This window comes from Hemicordylus capensis, chromosome 2 (assembly GCF_027244095.1).
Source record: "Hemicordylus capensis ecotype Gifberg chromosome 2, rHemCap1.1.pri, whole genome shotgun sequence".
NCBI classification, from domain to species: Eukaryota; Metazoa; Chordata; class Lepidosauria; order Squamata; family Cordylidae; genus Hemicordylus; species Hemicordylus capensis.
In genome coordinates, this window is record NC_069658.1 from 133,072,751 (window position 1) to 133,092,441 (window position 19,691).

The 19,691-nt window shown below is 44.4% G+C and overlaps 1 protein-coding gene across 4 annotated transcripts in view; it reads left to right on the plus strand.

The window, feature by feature from the left end:
- Positions 1 to 19,691, plus strand: part of KIAA1958 (KIAA1958 ortholog) — a 116,234-nt gene that overhangs the window by 55,756 nt on the left and 40,787 nt on the right. For all 4 annotated transcript variants that reach the window (XM_053299127.1, XM_053299126.1, XM_053299124.1 and 1 more), the window contains exon 2: positions 976 to 2,170. In XM_053299127.1, the coding sequence (XP_053155102.1) occupies positions 1,000 to 2,170 (1,171 nt within the window). In that variant the 5' untranslated portion in view covers positions 976 to 999. The remainder of the gene's footprint in view (positions 1 to 975; positions 2,171 to 19,691) is intronic.

Genomic DNA, 19,691 nt, shown 5'->3' on the forward strand with positions numbered 1-19,691 from the left:
ATTTTAAAACTATAATAGACAGGTTTTGTGTTGGGCTGTAGCCTGGGATCTGGCAAAACTACTGGGCTTTACTCACTGGCTCTGCTCCCAGGCTTCATTCTGCTATCAGAATTTTTGAATTCAAGAGTTGGCAAGTGCCAACTGTATGATGGTGGCAGGGGCTGCAGGGAGGTATGTTGCAGCCCTGCAGCAATGGTTTTGGGGAGAGTGCTGGTGGGGGGAAGCGGCAGGGCAGGTAAAGGTACCCTCTCTGCCCCTTAAAGCCCACCTACCTCCTGGGAATGCATGAACCAGGTTGTGTACATCCCTATTGGCAACCCTAATTTAGACTAATAACTGTGCATCCTGACTGATGAAGCATGTGTGTAAGGGGAAACCGTGGGGACATGCTAGGAGCCCTTGCACAACTCCCCCAGTCACCATGTGTGCACATGCTGTTGTGCAATAGATATAAGAATCTGGAGTGTGCTGTACAATTGCAAACTAAATTACTCCTTTCCTTTTAATAGCCCATATACTTTAAGATTTCTTTCAGTTCTTCTTTACCATTGATTCCAGTCTGAAACTTGTCTAAATACAATGCTTCCCTTATCTTTCTTTTGAGCGTACCCTGTTCAGACTCTAAGATGCTTACTTTAAGAGGCATTGTTTTTCCATTGTGTTTATTTCTCATATGAACTGACCATGGCCTTTCCCTATTTATATGTCTGGCATCTGGTAGGTGTTCTTTGAATCTAGTAACCAAATGTCTTCCTGTTTCCCCTATTGTATTTCCCCAAGTAAATACAATAAATATGCTGACATATGTCTATTAAAGCCTGTTGCATATTTTCCTTCTATTGGTTATTTGCTAGGAACACAGAAACAATTTTCTATTCTCTCACTCACTTATGTATGTAAAATTTGAATTCAAGTTCAGCTGTACAGAGTTGCAAACATATGCTTTCTTGTAACACTGTCTTTTTTCTCCTCTAGGAACAAACCTATTGAACCTATACCATGGAGGACTGTCTTCATACTTCTTCTGAAAATCTTTCCAAACTGGTCAGTTGGGCCCACAGTCATGGGACCATTTGCAGTCTCATTCCAAATCTAAAGCACCTACTTTCTGAAGGTTCCCATGGCAACCTGACAGCTATGTGGGGCTGTAGTGCGGGCCACGCCTATCACTGGCCATTGACAGCAACCTGTAGGGCTGGCTCGCAGGAAAGAGTATGTTTCCAGGACAACAGAAGCTTCAACTCGGACAGTCCCAGCATCATAGGTGTGCCGCCAGACACACAAACCAGCCCAGTAGATCGGTACTCTGGGAGGCCAGGGAAAGGAAAGCTGGACTGTAACAGAACCCGAGACTCCTGTGACTTTTCCTACTGCAGTGAGCCTTCTGAATTAGATGAAAATGTGGAGGAATATGAAGATGAAGCTACTCTTTTTGACATGGTCTGTGAGTCTTCGGTGACAGATGAAGACAGTGACTTTGAACCTTATCAGCAAAGATCTCAAACCATTCCTCGTAAAAGGCCAGGTCCCAGTTCATCCTCCTCATTTCATTCAGGCTCCCACTCTCAGGTCATTGATGGAAGCAGCAATGATGTATTAGTTAAAAAAATCAAGCAAGAAATCCCAGAGGATTATTACATTGTGGCTAATGCGGAAATTACTGGTGGCATTGATGGGCCTGCATTGTCCTTGACACAGATGTCAAAACCCAAAGCTCATGCTCATCCTGGAGCCTCCTACTCGGTGCCATCTAAGTCCACCCCTCATGCATCACCTCCACTCAGTGCTGAATTTGATTTGCAAAATATGTCTGCCTCTTCACCAATCATAGCAAGGCCAGCAGTTCAGAAGCCTCCAAAAGTGACTTTGGCTTCTCCAAGCAGAGGGCCTGGTAGCACCCCAGCAGTCAACCCTCAGGTAGCCCTCCAGATGCCTGCTAGCACTTCCAGTGCTGGCAAACCAATAAGCATTCCTCTCTCAGCCTTGCAGCTCCCTGGGCAAGAAGAACAATCTGCCTCGGAAGATCTTCTCCAGCCTGTGCCAAATCAAGTTCCCAGTGATGTAGCATTATCTCCTTCAGTTAGCACAGAGCCAGAAGTTAGCTCAAGCCAGCAGCAGCCAAGCACTGCTCCCACCATCACCACTGAGCCAATGGCACAGACAATACCAGGTATCAACACTTGGAATGCTTCTCAAGATGTGTTTGCTTGGGGTGCTTTAGAAATTCACTGTATGTTCTGAACATCAACTTTCTTACTTGGTTTATACAATTGCTGACTGGCTATTGCTAAGGGGAAATATAGATCACATTTGAAAATGAGCATACAGGGAAATAACTTACGAGTCTGTGCATGTGATTTGGGAGCAAGATGCTTAACAGAGAGGCAGTTAATAAAGAAACCACTAAGGGCCTTGTTTACACCAGACTTTTCCATGAATCCGACTCATTATGACAGGGTAGTCACACTCCAATCCTAAAAACAGCAAATGGAAGAATATTTCAGGGAGACTCTCTTCCCCAGAACGGCTGTGCGAGCCAGTACATTGGAACCTCATACTCATGCAAACCTCTCATCTCTTGTATGGAGGGTGTGTGTGGCTGGTTCTTACAAAAAAATTCTGGTGGGGATGCAAGTTCTTGGGATTACTCTGGGAGCCACTACTGGAGGACATTTAGCAGAATCGGACATTATGGCAGACATGGATCTGCTGCTGAATTTCTAGTTCTCCTCCTTTTCCCCATAAAGTCAATCCACTGAAACTCACTGTGATATTATTCCATCGTGCTGTGCTTCCCCTCACCCATATCTTTGGATGCCACTGACAGCAGTAGGGAAGTATCACAGCATGAATGATCCCTATACAAAGGTTCTGTCACTTGGTAAGTTTCAGTAGATGCAGAAGAGAGTGGGAGCAGAATTAGGCCTGGGCTGACTGTTTTCGGCAGCAGCCTTGTGTCTGCTGTAATATCCAGTTCTGCCTGATGAAGAAAGTTTGTCCTGTTGGCACTAATATTTGTAGCAGCTTCAACATATTTTGCTTAGTAGTGACATTGGCAGTGGGGTCAAATTGGCTACCTGAAGAATATTTATGGCTAGTACCACCTTAGCAAGGCTCAGGCTGCTTATAAAATTCCAGCCTAGGCAAGATGAATGTGAAACTGAGTCTTTTCCTTCTTCCTTGGAAGTAATTTAGGTAGAGAAGGAGACTGAGCAAGGCCTTTCCTAAGAGGAGGACAATTTTTGCCCCACTGGAAAAGTACAGGCAGGAAGGGATAAATCAACGTATTCCCCCTCCACCACCACTTTGCCTTCCCAGGCTTGTATTGCCTACATTACAGCACTCAGATCCTGTGGAAAACACCCCTTGCACAGACACACATCAGCAGCTGACATTTTAAAATGAATTTCTAAATTTGATATCCATCTGACAATCTCAATGGAGTCTTGCAGTGACATGTTATATATATTTATAATCAAAACAATTAAAAATGTATATTACATCAACACTAAAATAAAACTACTTATACAAATCCAGCCAGCAAATTCCTATCAATAACACCTAACTTCAATTGAGCAGCCAAAATATCTCTTCAACAGCAGAGACTTAATACATTTCCTGGAGAACATGAGTTGACCTGACAGACCTCCCTTGGTAAGAAGTTCCAAAAGAAAGAGAGAAAGCCCTTGTTATGGTAACTCTTTGCCACACTAGCAAGGGTAACCCTAGCAGGTTCTTTCTAGCTATTTACAAATCATGGAAAACCCATATAGGAGGAGATATCTATCTATCTATCTATCTATCTATCTATCTATCTATCTATCTATCTATCTATCTATCTATCTAACATATTTGTTTACTGCCCAATACATATGTTTCATGGCAGTTTACATATAATTAGAATTCAAATCCGCAAAATTAAAACAAAGTAATTAAAAAACAAGTATTTGAAAACCGATTAAAAATTACCCCAAGGCCAGGTGAAATAGATGTGTATTTAAGTTTTTGTTTTTTTAAAGCAGCAAGAGATGTCTAAGGTCTTATCCTTACAATAAGTGCATTCCAAAACCAGTCAGGATGGCCATAGAGAAGGCCTGGTCCTGAGTCACCACCAAACAAGCTGGTGGCAACCACAGGTGGGCCTTTCTCCAGAATATTTTAATAAGTGGTGGGGCTCATGAAGAGGAAGATGTTCCCTTAAATAGCTGAGGTACTCTTCATCTATTTTGGATAAAGGTCAAAAGCAGGACTTCAAATGGCACTAATATTGTAACTAAGTGCAAGACAGCCACAGTGCTTCATAATTGCTGCAAGTGATTATTTAACTCTGCCTCCCCACAAAATATTGGCAGTACATTAATAAAAATGAATCCTATCAGGTCACAATTAGTATTAAGTTGCTAATTCTAATTTGAAATCTAAACATTAATTCTAAGTGGCTGCTCTCCCTCTATATTTAATTTATTTATTTAAATGTCTCTACTGTCCAACTGACGAATGCCCTTGGCAGTTTACAATCAGAAGAAAGATAGTTAATATTAAAATAAAGTCTAAAACAATAGAATAAATTTTCAAAAACACATATATGTCTGCCTTCTGTTGTTAGGTGATCTTGTGCTTGAGCTAGCAACTCCATGGATTACGTTTGGAACCTAGCCCAGTGAGCTACCCAAAACATATATGCTTAATCCCAGAGCCCTTGTCAAGCATAGAAGGAACAGGAATAGGAAACCATACCACCTGTATTTGGCAAACAGTATGAGAACTATGGACTGGTAAAACCTGGTATAAATACCAAAAATCTGGTTATCTGCCTTTGCTTGATAAATAGAGCAGAACCCCACTGTCCCTCGAGTCTTCTTTCTTTCTTTCTTTCTTTCTTTCTTTCTTTCTTTCTCTCTCTCTCTCTCTCTCTCTCTCTTTCTTTCTTTCTTTCTTTCCTACAGTAAATTTCTCCCCACCCCTAATTTTTATTGACTGTTTCAGTGGATTTAATCTTCTATTATCTATCAGCCATTTATTTTGAATGTTATGGAATAGAAGCTGACATTTTAAAAAACTCTTGCACTTTAAATTTGATTTGGGAACTTTACAAAATATTTAATTCAATAGAGGTTTTTTGTTTAAATCTGCATCTTGAATATGATCCCCATGTTGTCCATATAATTTTATGAATACAATTAGCTGCAAAAATTTCTACACGAACAATAGGTGTTTTATTGAGTAACAAATGAGAATGCTCATCTAGAGTACTTGTTCCAAGACATAGATTTTCTTGAACAAAAACATAATTCACTGCAAATGCTGAGTGATTCTATATGAATGTTGGATTTCCATAAATGGCAAAAGCAGGTTTATTCATCCTCAGTGGGGCTACCAAAGTCCATTGTAAACATTTTATGCTGAAAATAAAAACAAACCACTGTTATAACCCTGATTATCTCCGTAGCTATTCAGTTAAAAAAATGTAATAAATTTAAACAAAAGTTTAAATTGCCAGTTTTTGTAATACTTTCTACTCAAAATGCTTCCCAAGTCTCTAGGAAATGCTTAGGTGTCCCATACTGAAGAGCTTTATGCATATAATTGTACAGAGACGCAAGTTTTGGGCAGTATAAAAATATGTTAAATAATAAATAACTAACTAACTAAATTAATTAACATGAAGCAAATGTATATTTCAGTGAAGGGGGCAAGTTTCAATAAGATCCATCAGACCTCTCTTTGATGCACAGTGTTATATTTATGGAGGGGGGGGACATGGATATGAAGCATATTTGTTGTGGCTTTTTGATACCTCATAATAACTATAACAATATTATCAATATGGGACAAAAATAGGTCTTTTTATGAAGCAAAGGTGGTTGCAATTGGCACATAGGCCTATTTAATTGTTTATGATGTACATGCAGTGCATAGAACCAGTGAGTTGGTCAAAGATCTAGATGCTTTTGCAGCTTAACTCAGTATGCTTTGGAACATTTTCATGGTGAATGCCAGCAGGGCCAGCTGCAGATCTGAGCCTTTGGCAGCGTGCCCTGCATGGGCCCCCTCCTACTTGGGTGGGCCCTGGTTTATCTTGGTGTGAGTGTTTGGGGAGGATAGTGTTTTTCCATGAAAGCAGCAGTAAGCTTTCCCACAATGTGGCCTTTCCATTCTTTTCTGTCCTTTTTCATCCCCTGGCACCAACTTCATTCGTCACCTCCTTCTCTCCTCCAGGCACTCTCATCCGCTAAAAGAGTTTTCTCTCAGAGGGCTCTTCAGTGATGCGGAAGCCTTGGAGGAAACCCAGTCACAGATGAGGGTTGGAGGAGACAGCAACAGATTGGCCCCATTCACACGTAATGGGAAACCGGAGTTAAAGGATCCTGAGGTTGACTTTCCTGTACATCCGAATTCGTGAAATCCTGGTCCCATCAGAAAAGTGACCCGAGGTTTCCCTTCCTGAACTCCAGTTTGAAACCTTGGGTTGTAGTGAGTTTCACTGTCTCTACCTGAGGTTTGCAGCCTCCAGTGTTACATCTGAATGCTGGACTGCAGGCTACGTTGGCTGTAACTCAAGTTAAGGGAGGAAGCTCCTCCCTCTCTCTGGCTGTGATTGGCTGTCAGGAATGTCCTTCATGCCTAAAGGAAGCCTGCACAGCCAGTTCCCCCTCCACTCTGCAGTCTCCTCGACTGCAGTTTGGTTCCTGTCCGTTTTGTCTGCATGTGGACAGGTAAGTGTGTGTGTGTGTGTGTGTGTGTGTGTGTGTGTGTGTGTGTGTGGTGGGGGGCAGAACCTTAGGTCCATTGGATCCTTGGTTCTGCATTACACTTGAATGGGGCAAGTATCTCTCTAAGTCAGGAAGTTTGTGCTGCTGCCGCCATACAAAAATGGGCTGTGGCCTGGGGCTGAGTACTGAAGACCAACAGTTAGCCCTCTGATGGCCCTGTGTCCTTGGCAACTAACAAAGGGTGATGACCCTTGGCACCAACTCTGACTTCCAGGGCGAGAGCGGCTGCATCTGCTGAAATACCTCTTCAAGGCTCCAGAGTTCTGCCTTCCATTGCACCTGTTCACTCTAGGGGAGAGAACTTTGAAGCCCCCAGTCACTGATCACATATGCCATGAAGCAACAAGAAGATTTGCCTCCTACATCTTATGCATATCAAAGCTCTTAGGGCTTTCTTTTTTCAAAAATTCATTATCTGCACTAGGTCCTCAAGGCTAGGCTAGAAATCTAAATAAAACACGGGTTACAGAGAGTTCTCCAAAAGAAACTGAATCAAATTCATTCTGAATATAACACTAAGTGCAGAAACAGCCGTGCCTCATATTGTTGAACCATCATGTGAGAGAAAATTATCAAACTTTATATAGAACCCACAGAACCCACTTTAAAATACTCCTGCCAATAAAACAGTGCCATTATGATTTTACACAGCAGAATTGATGACTCTTGGATAAGTCACTTTCTAGAGACAGCATAGGGTCATGTTCAGATGGAAGTGGTCAAATGAACAATTAAACTTCTGTTGTGCATTAATCAGATACACTCTGTGCGTCTCTCCTGCTTGAAATAAAGAGTTCAGAGGTCACTGGTAATTCATTCAGCATCACAAGTTGAGCCTGGCTCTGTCACTGAACTAAATGTAACACAGTCTATAATATGAAAGTGTGTGTGTGTGTGTGTGTGTGTGTGTGTGTGTGTGTGTGTGAATGGGGGGGACCCCAAGTTCTGTCTGTCTGTCTGTCTCTCTCTCTCTCTGTATACACATACACACAGACACAAGAAATCATTATGGAAATTCAAATTAAGCGTTTATTAGAATTCTGGTTTCTCCTGATAGTGAGGACTATTCTTGAGTACTGTATTAGTTAAACAAGGGTAGTGCTTTAAGGACTAGTTTTACACTACCTAGAAACTGATGTATGGGACTGTATAAAAATGTAATAAATAAATAAATAAAATAGCTGAAGTATTACATGTTAGAATTAGTTGCTGAAAAAATGGTTTGCTCCCATGTTCTTGCAAGATGTGCAATATTGAAAGAAATTGTTCAGGGAAGGGAACGTTTTTCCAACAAGCCAAACTTGTAGATTCTGTTGGTTTGGTTAACACTTTGCACCTGATGTTCTGTAGAATGTACTGCTAGTACTGCTTTTGCAGAACAAAAGCCAAATCAAGTGTTAATTTAAACCATACTCATAGAAATAAGAGGGAGAGAGAAGCTGTGAAATGGTGTGAAGTGTTTACCATATTCTGGGAAGAAACAGCAGTAGGTGGTTAGGTCTCTGCTATACCCTGCTTCTACACTTGCCAGAGGCTTCTGGCTGACCATTGTTGGAACTTGATTATGGACTAAATGGACCTTTGGCCTATTCTAGCATGGTAATTCATTTGCTCTTAACATTTATATTTTTCTATAAAACACAACAATATGGAATAGAAAGCATTGCAAGTTGCTCGTGAGTTTGTAAACCCCCATCCCAACACTACAGAAAGTCTGAGGCCATTTGGCTTATATTTTGAAATAGTTAGTTAATTTTTCTTTGCTAATATTGGTAGGCAGCTAATGTTGGGGATTCATAGAGCAAAGCATCGTCAATTAGCTGCTCCAAAAGAAGACAAGCCTTGTTTAAGTGTTGTGTAATGAATGATGTCCATAGCAGGCAAAAGATCCAACTTCTGGAATGATGCAGTTACTCAGAATAATTTTGTTACTAAATATCATGTGCGATGAACAGATTATTTCTCAGATGTCTGGTTTTTGAGAACTTGCACTTAAGTCTGTTAGAGACAAGAGGTTGTATAGGGGAAAATTAGTACACATAGGAACATAAACTGCCATATATTGAGTCAGACCATTGGTCTATCTAGCTCAGTATTGTCTTCACAGACTGGCAGTGACTTCTCCAAGGTTGCAGGCAGGAATCTCTCTCAGCCCTATCTTGGAGAAGCCAGAGAGGGAACTTGAAACCTTCTGCTCTTCCCAGAGCGGCTTCATCCCCTGAGGGGAATATCTTGCAGTGCTCACACATCAAGTCTCCCATTCATATGCAACCAGGTCAGACGCTGTTTAGCTATGGGGACAAGTCATGCTTGCTACCACAAGACCAGCTCTCCTCTCCTTTTGAAGGGAAAGGGTTAGACTGAACCAAGAGTGCACATCACCCTTAACCAATTGAGCAGTTTTCCCTGCATTTTATCACACCACCTGCCAACTCCTGTCGACCACAGAGCCATGTGGTTGTCTTTGGTAGAATAGGGAAGGGGTTTCCCATTGCCATCTCCCGGCAGTATGACATGATGCCTTTCAGCATCTTCCTATATCGCTGCTGCCCGATATCGGTGTTTCCCATAGTCTGAGAAATATACCAGCGGGGATTTGAACCAGCAGCCTCTTGCTCCCTAGGCAAGTTACTTCCCCACTGTGCCTTTAATAGCCCATACCTATCCACAAAATAAAATGAATGAGGTGCTCCTTAAGCTTTTCCTCTGTTTGCACCCCTGAGTTGAACACGTGTTCCCAACATGCTATATACAGTATATATATATATATATAAGTATTATGAGGGAGAGCATTAAAAAACCCCACCTTCCACTTGCAGCCTGAAGTGATACAGTCTATGCAGTGCTTTGCCACTTGATTGTGTGAGTATGAACCAGACCCCCATTTGTGGGGTTGGAGGAGCAGAAGATCTGGCTAGACCAGAAGGAGAAACTTATGCTTCTCCTTAATTTCGGATTCTGCCTCTTTGTAAAGCTTGCCTTTGTGGATCTATAGATCACACTCAATGCTGCTTGAGACTATCTTGCAAGCATTCTGCCATGAAGTCCCTTTGCACCCACACCCAGAAGTAACGACAGCACACAGGAAATGGGTTGAAACTAGGGCCATCACTTTATTGACTCATTTTAGCAGAGAACTGCAGTGTAGCTGGGGGAAATCGCACCTGCCACCAATGGGGTGTGGCAATGCATCTCCCCCTCGGACCTGCCATGATGACCAAGGGGCTACACTATTTAGCGGCACCACTCCTAACATCCGCCAGATCAAAAATCCCTTACAGTGCAACAGTGCAGAGTAGGCAAAAAACCAGCCACCTCCAGGCCAATCTGGGTGGATGGGGGAAATTCCTACTCGGCCCCAAATGGCAACTGGCTAATCCCACACTGTCACCTGAGGGGGGTGAGTGGATGCCAAGGTGTCCCTGCAGAAGGCCAAGAGAAGGTGGGGATCGCTTTTACTAGCGCACCCTCTGCCCCCCTGCTTGGCCCTACAGACTGGTTCACTGTGGGGTCCAGCCTTGTTTCTTGCACGCTGCCAGGACTGGACATGACATTTGCACCCCGCACTGGATGCGGAGCCAGGGGAAGGGGAGGTCGGGCACCCACACTCGGAATCAAGAGATGGAACGGGTGCAAACCTGGGCAGCAACTTCAGTAACTAGTTTGAAGGGAGCTCTGTAAACTAAGGTGTGGATTCCACTCCTGGGGTGAAGTCATTTCCCGGGAAACTATGCCCCCTCTTTGCAAAAGCCTCATGACCTTGAGTGTACACGAGGCTTTTGCAAACCTAGCCAGAAAGGGAATGGGCATCTGTTGTGGGGTTGCTCTCCTCAGCCTCTTCCTGCCTTCTCTAGGGCCCACCATTCCCCTCAGCCACCGGGGAGATTTGACATTGAGTCAATGCATATTTGCATTGGCCACCCTCAGCACTCGCGTTGATAACAGTGCATCAGAAGCAGGAAGGGATCCTTTGTTAGATGTTGAAAGGGAAGCTCTTCTTTGCTGGTATAGTGGAGAGAGAAGAAAAAGGAAACAAGTGGGAACAAAGGAAACACGACTAAGTTCATTTGGTGCCCCTTCAGTCTTTGTGAACGTGCACAGTCACAAAAATGTGGCTTTCAGGACAAACTGTGTTGTCTTTTATCTAACTATTACTGAAATATGTTTACAATAGTTTTCTTATTTTTTTAAAGAACATAATATATGCAGTTTAATTTTATTGCTGTGATGGGTGAATACTGCAGTATCTAATGTGGTATGTAAAAGTAGTCTGGTATTTTATTTTGTACACAGATGTTATATATTTCTACTTAAACATTTGACAAATTGGGGGGATGGGAGGGCTGGAGGAGCACCTGTACTGTTGCCAGAGCTTGTATACCTTGCTCTAATAGCTTGGGATGGAGACTCGCACAAGGCCCTGTAAAGCAATCTGAAAGCCCTGGGTGGAGGTAGTTTTAAATGATCTGGTGGGTTTTAGGAATGAGCTGATGGGCAGGATGTATTGTCTCCTTTTTCAGGTGCTGCAGCTTGAGGTGCCCTCCTTTTCAGACCTCCATGCTTCTCAAGCAGGCCAGCATTAGCCATCACTGGTCCTTTGGCCACAAAGTCTTTATCAGTTTTTCAAAATGGAGGAAGGAGGGGACAGGGTCAAGATTGCAATTTGCTGTATAGAATACATATGCCAGGTGTCCTGAGTGAAATGCAGCAATACATATGTCATCGGTACAAGGTTACAGAATAAAAAATTAATTGAAGCTCTTCTCATGATCAGAGAAGAGCTTCGGGCGAGTCTGCAGGGAGAGTGGGTTAACTTACCCCTCCCTGCAGACAATCACTGAGCCATCCCTGGGTGGCTGGATCGGCTGCCCACACGATTACTGGCTCTGTCATGGAGCCGGTTGAGGTGGTGGGGATCAGGGGCCACCCAGCTCCCGGAAGTTCCAGAATGCCCCAAGCAAGTGTGCGGGGCATTCTGGGGAGCCCCCAAAGGCCGGGATGCTCATTGTAGCCTCCTGGTCAGGGGTCTCCACGTGAGTCGCCATGTTGGTCGACTCACAATTTATAAAATGGGGTTAGCGGAGCACTTGTTTAAGGGGAGGGTTAGCCTTGTTTAAGGGGAGGGCTACTTTGGAGGGCTAGCCACCATTGAGCCTCCGGGCTTGCCCACGACAGTTTTAGCAGGAATACTAGCAGGAATCTGGTGGCATCTGTGGAGTCCAGAACCACGCTGCCACCACTGGGCAGCCTGCTTAAAGACGGATGAGGCAGCGATTGGGCTGCACTAGGGGGCAGTGAGCGGTGGCATTGGCAGGCAGGCCAGACTGGGCAGAAAGAACCTTCGTTTACCTTTCTCACCTCTGCCCCCATGCCATTGCTCTTTTATGTCAAACTGGTCTGTTCAAACTGGGCTTGGTTTGGTTCAATTACAGACTGAACCAGCCCCAGTTTGTTTCGTGAACAAGCCATCAAACCGGCCCGATTTGATGAGAACTGGTTCGACATTGAACAGTTCGTGCACACCCCTACTGGTGACCTTGATATAATTCCAAAGCTGCTGACATACACATACTGTACCTACATTCACGTTTTGCAAGGATAGAAGAGAGCTATAATAGTAAAAACAATTAAAATAAAACAGCAAAAACTTGTGAAAGCTGGAGTACAGCAGAATACAGTGGCAGTATAGCCATGAAGACTGGAGTATACATAACACCTGCCTTGACTCTACTGCTCTTTCAAGACATCTGTGTTATGGTGATGTGTGCCTGGTAATACATTGTGTACAGCAATACAATTTATATTGCCTCCAGTAAGTTCTAAGAGAAAGATAAGCAGCTATGTGTGCTGGGCATACTTGGCAGTCAGAGCATTCATCATCCCCCTCTTTAAGTACAGTGTGTTGTTGCTAGATTATGTGCCAAGTTTCTGTTTCCTCTCACTCTGTGGTCTGGCTTCATAGAAATGCAAATAGGCACACTGCTCCCAACCTGCCAGAGGCTTGTCCTGTGTAGCTCACTTGATTAATTGGAGCTTGGGGAAAACAAATTAAGAGGAAGAAAGGTTGGTTTTGGCACTCTCATTTTAGTGCGCATGCACATGCTGTTGTCTATTTTGGTTTTCACTCAGAGATTTACAGCGTTCATATCTATATTCTCTAGCTCGACTGAATTCTGTCTCCTAGCTTGTGATAGCTGTCAAGCAAAGTCAGTGCTGATAAATAACACAACCAGCACAACCCTAGTTTTTCTCTTAAATAAATATGTGAATATTTATGACCGCCTAACAAAATGAGGCGGCCACTGGAAATCACATGCAAACCATGCTATGTATATAATGAAACTATAGCCAACTCCCCTCTTTCACAGTGATAAATTAAGAACATCTGAGGATGCTTTTCACCCTCTGACCCCACCAAATGAATTACGTTTGCGCTGTTGTTAGCCCAGAAACAATGGGGAGAGGGAGAGCAAATGAATTGGCAAAACTTCCACTGCACAGTTGTTGTTGTTGTTGTTTATTCGATTTCTATACCAACCTTCCAAAAATGGCTCAGGGCAGAGCCCACCACACAGAGAAATAATAAATAAATAAGATGGATCCCTGTCCCCAAAGGGCTCACAGTCTAAAAATAAACATAAGATAGACACCAGCAGCAGTCACTGGAGGTACTGTGCTGGGGGTGGAGAAGGCCATTTACTCTCCCCCTGCTAAATAAAGAGAATCACCATGTTAAAAGGTGCCTCTTTGCCCAGTTAGCAGTGGGGGATGTACATACAAACTTCTCTTAAGCTGCAAGTATGTATATGCTGCTTAAAGAAGAAGAAAAACAATCTATGTCCTGGATTTATATTTTGAGACCAAGACAAGATGTATGTAATTGTATTTACATATTTTTGAACTTTAAAAAATGCCTCTTCCCCCCTGTGCCATTTTCCTGACAATATTTTCCCCTAAAGCTGCTTTCATCTCATGTGATGCCCATATATTCTTCCTTTTGGAGCAAATAGCAGCTTTGGGGGTGGTTTTGATTGGGAAAATGGTGTGGCAGGAAAGGGTTATCTCCGCCTCTGCAGTGTCACAGTACTGATCTGGATTGTGGCTGTTAGTTTAAAGAAGTTTTAAAAGATGGAAGAGTAGCGACACATTCCTTTTGTATAATTTGGCCCTAATTCAAGAGGAGTTGGCATGTTTACTCTTTTGTTTGCTTCACTATTTTGTCTTCACATAATATTAACACTCACACCAAAGGCGGAGTTATACACAGGAGGAGGAATCAGTATTGGGTTCAATGAAGTCCTCTCCCCTCCATTTCTTCCTCAGACACATGCACACTTCAGCATAATGGTTATTACAATAGGGGGGCCTATGAGCACCCTGTATACTTATCCAACTGGTCTGCAAGTTCTAGGTACTCTGGGTATGAATTACTTATAGATCTGGGCTCTGACAGCTGGATGGATCTATGGGAGCAGAGGCAGCTCAGAGGTCAGATAAATTCTATTTTCTCTGTGAGCATGAGGGTGACTTACAGCCTTACCACAAACTGGTGTACATGCCCAATTATTTTGTCAGTAACAATAGTACATGGCTATTAATAGTACAAGGGGAATATAAAATGTTATTCTGTGTTTCATGCTTATCTTTGCCTGATGTTATAGAGTACTTCGTTTATTTCAAGTCAAACGAAAAGAGCTAAGGCTATAGTGCTGGCCATCAATTGCTCAGTTTACATTCTATGGCTTTTTGGTATTCCTGCTAGCATTTAAATTGTCTTTAATGCTCCTCTCTTAATTATTTGTTTTGCTATTAAATCTGTGTCTTTGAGAAACAAAGTGTACAAGTACAGAGCTAGTCAAGCATTTTCAGGTGATGCTGATATTAAATGGGAAGTGGGAAGTTTGGTTTCTTCACTTGAATATGCTATTAGTTGGGAGGTGCCTTGCCCTTCATTCTTTCCCATCTTTCATGATGAACATGATCCAACAGGGTGATGCAGTTGCTAGGAAAACTAACACAGTCTTGGGCTGCATTAACAGAGACATAGTGTTATCCAGTCCATTACAAGTAATGGACAGCCAAACCCAAATCCATATCTAGAAAATGTTCTCCAGCCCAAGGTCCCTGAAGCCAATTGCTGGGTCTAGGGACTGGAAGGCTGGAATGTGAAGTGCAGCCAGCATGTTGGAGATCCATTCCAGATGGCATCAACTTTTTGCACCAGTAACCCTAATGACCACTAGGGGCATTGGGAGTAGAGATAGATAGTTAGGGTCTCCTTCTCTTTCCTGTTTATCTCTGCCTCTATGACTCTTCTATGGATAGAATGTACTCAGGAACTTCCTGGGAGTGACTTCCTCCTTCGTCTTCCCAGAATGCTTCTAGCTCTCTCTCTGAGCACCATACTTTTTTAGGTCTCTTTCTGACCACCATGTAGCCAGTGGTTAGATACAGGTCTTTCCTATCATCATGGACTTCTGAATAAAGTAGGTTAGTTTAACCTTACATGAACTCCATGCTTACCATTTACAAGCTGTTGCCCCTGAGAATCTGTTAACTTCTGCTGTAATGGGAGAGAGATAGCTCCTGAAATACTCTGCTATATAAGTAATTACCCCCCAACACAGCAGGCAGTGCCCTTACTGTTCTGTTCACAGCAGTTTTTGGTGGCTACTAGGGGTGTGCATGGAACTGCCACACTGCGGTCCAGCACTGAGGTGGGGGGTCGCTTTAAGAGCGGCGGGAGGATTTACTTACCCCTCCCGCCGCTTTCCGCGGTGGCGCTGTAATTAGTAGAGTAATTGGGGCGGCAGGATACCTCCCTGCCGCCCCTTCCCCGTTGTGGCTCTGCAAAGCTCCCAGTAATGCTTTGCGCGTGCAGAGCCGCAGCGGGGAAGGGGTGGCAGGGAGGTATCCTGCCGCCCCAATTACTCTACTAATTACGGTGCCACTGCGGAAAGCAGTGGGAGGGGTAAGTAAACACTCCCGCCGCTCTTAAAGCGACCCCCCACCCCCAATCCGGACCACCCAGGTCCAGACCGGTCCGGGCCCATCCCTAGTGGCTACAGAGCCCAGCATTTGTGTATGTGTGGTACTTGAGCTGGGGACTGAAGACCACCCTCCATTTTTTTATTGGGACTAGGAGTTAGCTTTTGCTCTAGGTTCACTTTTATCTCTTCACTTCAGGTGTGCAGCTGAGGGAAAACACACACACATAACACTGTTGTTGTTGTTGTTGGTACTTGATGGCCTTCATTCCAGCTGCTTTTCTGACAACTATCCAAAATATCTGACTAGGAAGATATTTTCCCCATCTGGTCAGCTAACAACCCTACAGAAGGATCCTGGTTCAAAACTCAGAGGTCCTGACCACCACCCCCACCACCACCCCCTTCATTTTATCTCTTGCTGCTCTCATTTTACTATCATCACCATCCAAGAAAGTTTCTTGCTGGGATATAAAGAATAGCCAGGATTCAATAGATGCATTCTGTCTGACCTTGCTGATTTAGTTAGGGATGTGCGAAACATTTCGGGTACAGAACAATCTGTACCCAAAACAGCGAATTTCGGGTGATTTGGAGCCGAACCGAATCACCCTCAGAGAAATCTGAATAATTTCGGATCCGAAACGAATCACCCCTGTTTTGGATCCAAAATATTTGGATGTTTCGGAGCTCCATTTTGTGACCATCTCCCCCCCCCCCCAACATTTTGAGCAATGACGTCTATTTGAATTTCCCGCCTTTTTGCATCCCATTGACTTCAATGCAAAAAGGTCTGATGTGACGTCTGCTCAAATTTCAGGTCCCAGGGGCAAAAGAGTGGGGTGGGGTGGTAGGCCCAATGGGTGGAGGCTACCACCCATATTTCACTGGGATTGGGCAAAGGGCTGATTTTTGGTGAATTTTTGAAGTTTTAGTGTCTTTGGGGCAGATTGGGGGCATAACGTGGGATCTGGGCCACAATTGTGGGGTGGCGTGGTAGCGCCTAATGGGTGGAGGCTACCACCCCAATTTCAGAGTGATTGGGCAGAGGGCTGATTTTTGGTGAATTTCTGAAGTTTACACGTTTTTAAGGTTTTCCCCCATTAGGTACAATGAAGGGTGTATCGCTTCACATCGGGGAGAAAGGGGTGGTCTAGAGCGGTGTGGGGTTTATGGTAGTGCCGGATAGGGGCAAGGAAGCTACCTGAATTTTTTCAAAGGATTTGGGCAGAGGGCTGGTTTTTGGTGAATTGTTGAAGTTTACGCGTCTTTAAGGTTTTTCCTCATAAGGTGTTATAATGGAGCTTTCAGCAGCCCCATAAGTGCACTTGGGGGGTGCTCGGGTGGCCCAGAGCGAGTGGTGGTGTAGTTCACATAGGGTGCCAACCACCCCCATGGGTTTTTAACCCATGGGGTACAGGGTTCTGTTGTTTCTGAGGTGTTCTGAGTGTGGATTCTATGATAACAAATTAGAGTGGATTCATGGTGTCTCATTGAAAATCTCATTTGCACTACCACCAACCCCACACCACTCTAGGCCACCCCTTTCCCCCCGACGTGAAGCGATACACCCTTCATTATACCTAATGGGGGGAAACCGTAAAGACGCATAAACGTCAGAAATTCACCCAAAATCAGCCCTCTGCCCAATCACTCTGCAATTGGGGTGGTAGCCTCCACCCATAAGGCACTACCACCCCACCCCACTATTTTGGCCCAGATCCCACTTTACGCCCCCGATCTGCCCCAAAGACACTAAAACTTAAAATTCACCAAAAATCAGCCCTTTGCCCAATCCCCTGAAATATGGGTGGTAGCCTCCACCCATTGGGCACTACCACCCCACCCCACTATTTTGCCCCTGGGACCCGTTTTTTAATCCAAATCGATTTGGATTTGGATTCGGATTAATTCGGATCCGAATCGAATCAGGGGTGATTCGGATGGGCCATATTCGGATACAAAACAGAACAGGGGTGTTTCAGTTCGGATCCAAATCGAAACACCGAAAATCCGAATTGCACACCCCTAGATTTAGTGGCTTCTCTTTAGTGCTGAACAGATAAAGAAACTACAGTTTCAATACTGATCAAATCTGTTTTTGAGCAGAATTATTTATGTCCTCCATATCAGACATGGGGTGCCACTTCTTGCTCCTGATGTGGTTACTCTTGATCACTTGTTGGTCTGTCTATTTGGCTTTGGCATGTTCCTGACTTCTGGCTACTGGTATGATGTTCCTGGCTTCTGGCTACCAGTTCACTCCTGTCTGCTCAGCTTGACCTCCAAGGTGTTTCTGACTTCTGGTACCAAGTTAATCCCTGACCCGTAACTGGTTGCCTGTCTCTCCTGGTCTTGGCTTTGAGCCTTGTGTCAGCTAGTGGCCACCACTACTCCTGGCTCAGTATTGACACAGAGCAGCAAGGCCAGTAAATAGGCTCAAAGCCAAGACCAGGAGAGACAGGCAACCAGTTACGGGTCAGGGATTAACCTGGTACCAGAAGTCAGAAACACCTTGGAGGTCAAGCTGAGCAGACAGGAGTGAACTGGTAGCCAGAAGCCAGGAACATCATACCAGTAGCCAGAAGTCAGGAACATGCCAAAGCCAAATAGACAGACCAACAAGTGATCAAGAGTAACCACACCAGGAGCAAGAAGACCTTGCTAGTACTGAGGTAAGGTCGTCTGCCTCAAACAGGAAGCTTCCCGTACTCTTCCTGCTGCAGGGTGGAGCTAATGGCTGGTTCTGCAGCGTCAGGCTTGCCCAGTCAGGGCTTAAAGACTTAAAATCTGCAACTTGCCATAAGGGGCAGCAACATGCAGAGCTGCAGAGCAGATAGTAGGGCATTGTGGTATTTGGTTAATCCATTCAGTGATCCAGGCCAGCTTTTGAATGGTACTTTTATTCCAGTCCTGGTGTAGAGGCGGGTCTAACAAACAGCCAGCAGCAAGAGTACTGAAGGCAGACTGCACTTGCCTCTCTGTACATAATATCTGTTTCATTAAACCGTTCATATTCCTGATTCAGCTCCACTGTCTTGTCCTTGCACAGCACAGCTCTTTCCTCTGGATTCTACAAGCTGGGGGGCCAAAGTTGTGCAGCCCTGGCCTAGTGAAACATTCAAAGAGTGGCATAGCAAAGTTGGAGGCAGCTTGGGGGGTAACATCCAAAGAGCAGCCCCTTGCTCACTGCCTGCCCCCCTTCACTCACTGCCCCCCTCTTCACTCTCGGCTTGCCACCTGCCTGCCCGCCAGGCCGTGCTCGCCCCAACTGCCAGCGAGAACAAGCTTACTTAAAGGGGGAACCTGTTCTTGCTGGGATCGGGGCCGTGCTGGTGTGGAATGTGGAGGAGTGCAGTCCAGAGGCGTGGTGGCAGCAGGGGGCGGGCAAAGGTGGGGGCAAGCACGAAGGCTCCCAGACACCTATGGGCTCCTGCAGCCTGGGTGAACCGCATGCCCTCGCATAATGGTGGCTATGCCACGGCATCCAAATATTCTGGATCCTCTGAAGGTTCTTCAGGCAATTCTGCTACAGTAAAGTATCCCACTCATTCAGCACATCTTTGGTCTCCTACTCTCCCCCACCCTCCCTCCAAAGAGTAGCCATGAGGAGCTCAAGCCAGCTCAGAACTATGGCACAGGATGGAGGGGGGCTTTAACCTTTTTGCCTTTATGCCACTTTCCCATTGAAAGTCACACCCTTTAAATAGCTCATTCCACAGGCTGTATATTTATATCTGTGGTAGATATTGCAGATAAATCAGAACAGGGTACCTGTGATTTACTACCTTTGGCAATATAATAACTGTATGGCCCCTCTTATAAGCCATATATCAGCCAAGTACTGTCAAGTTAAGTAGAAAACTCCAGAGTGTGATTTATTATATTAATTACAGTTTTGTGGCTTCGTGCTGCTAAGCTTGAAATTACA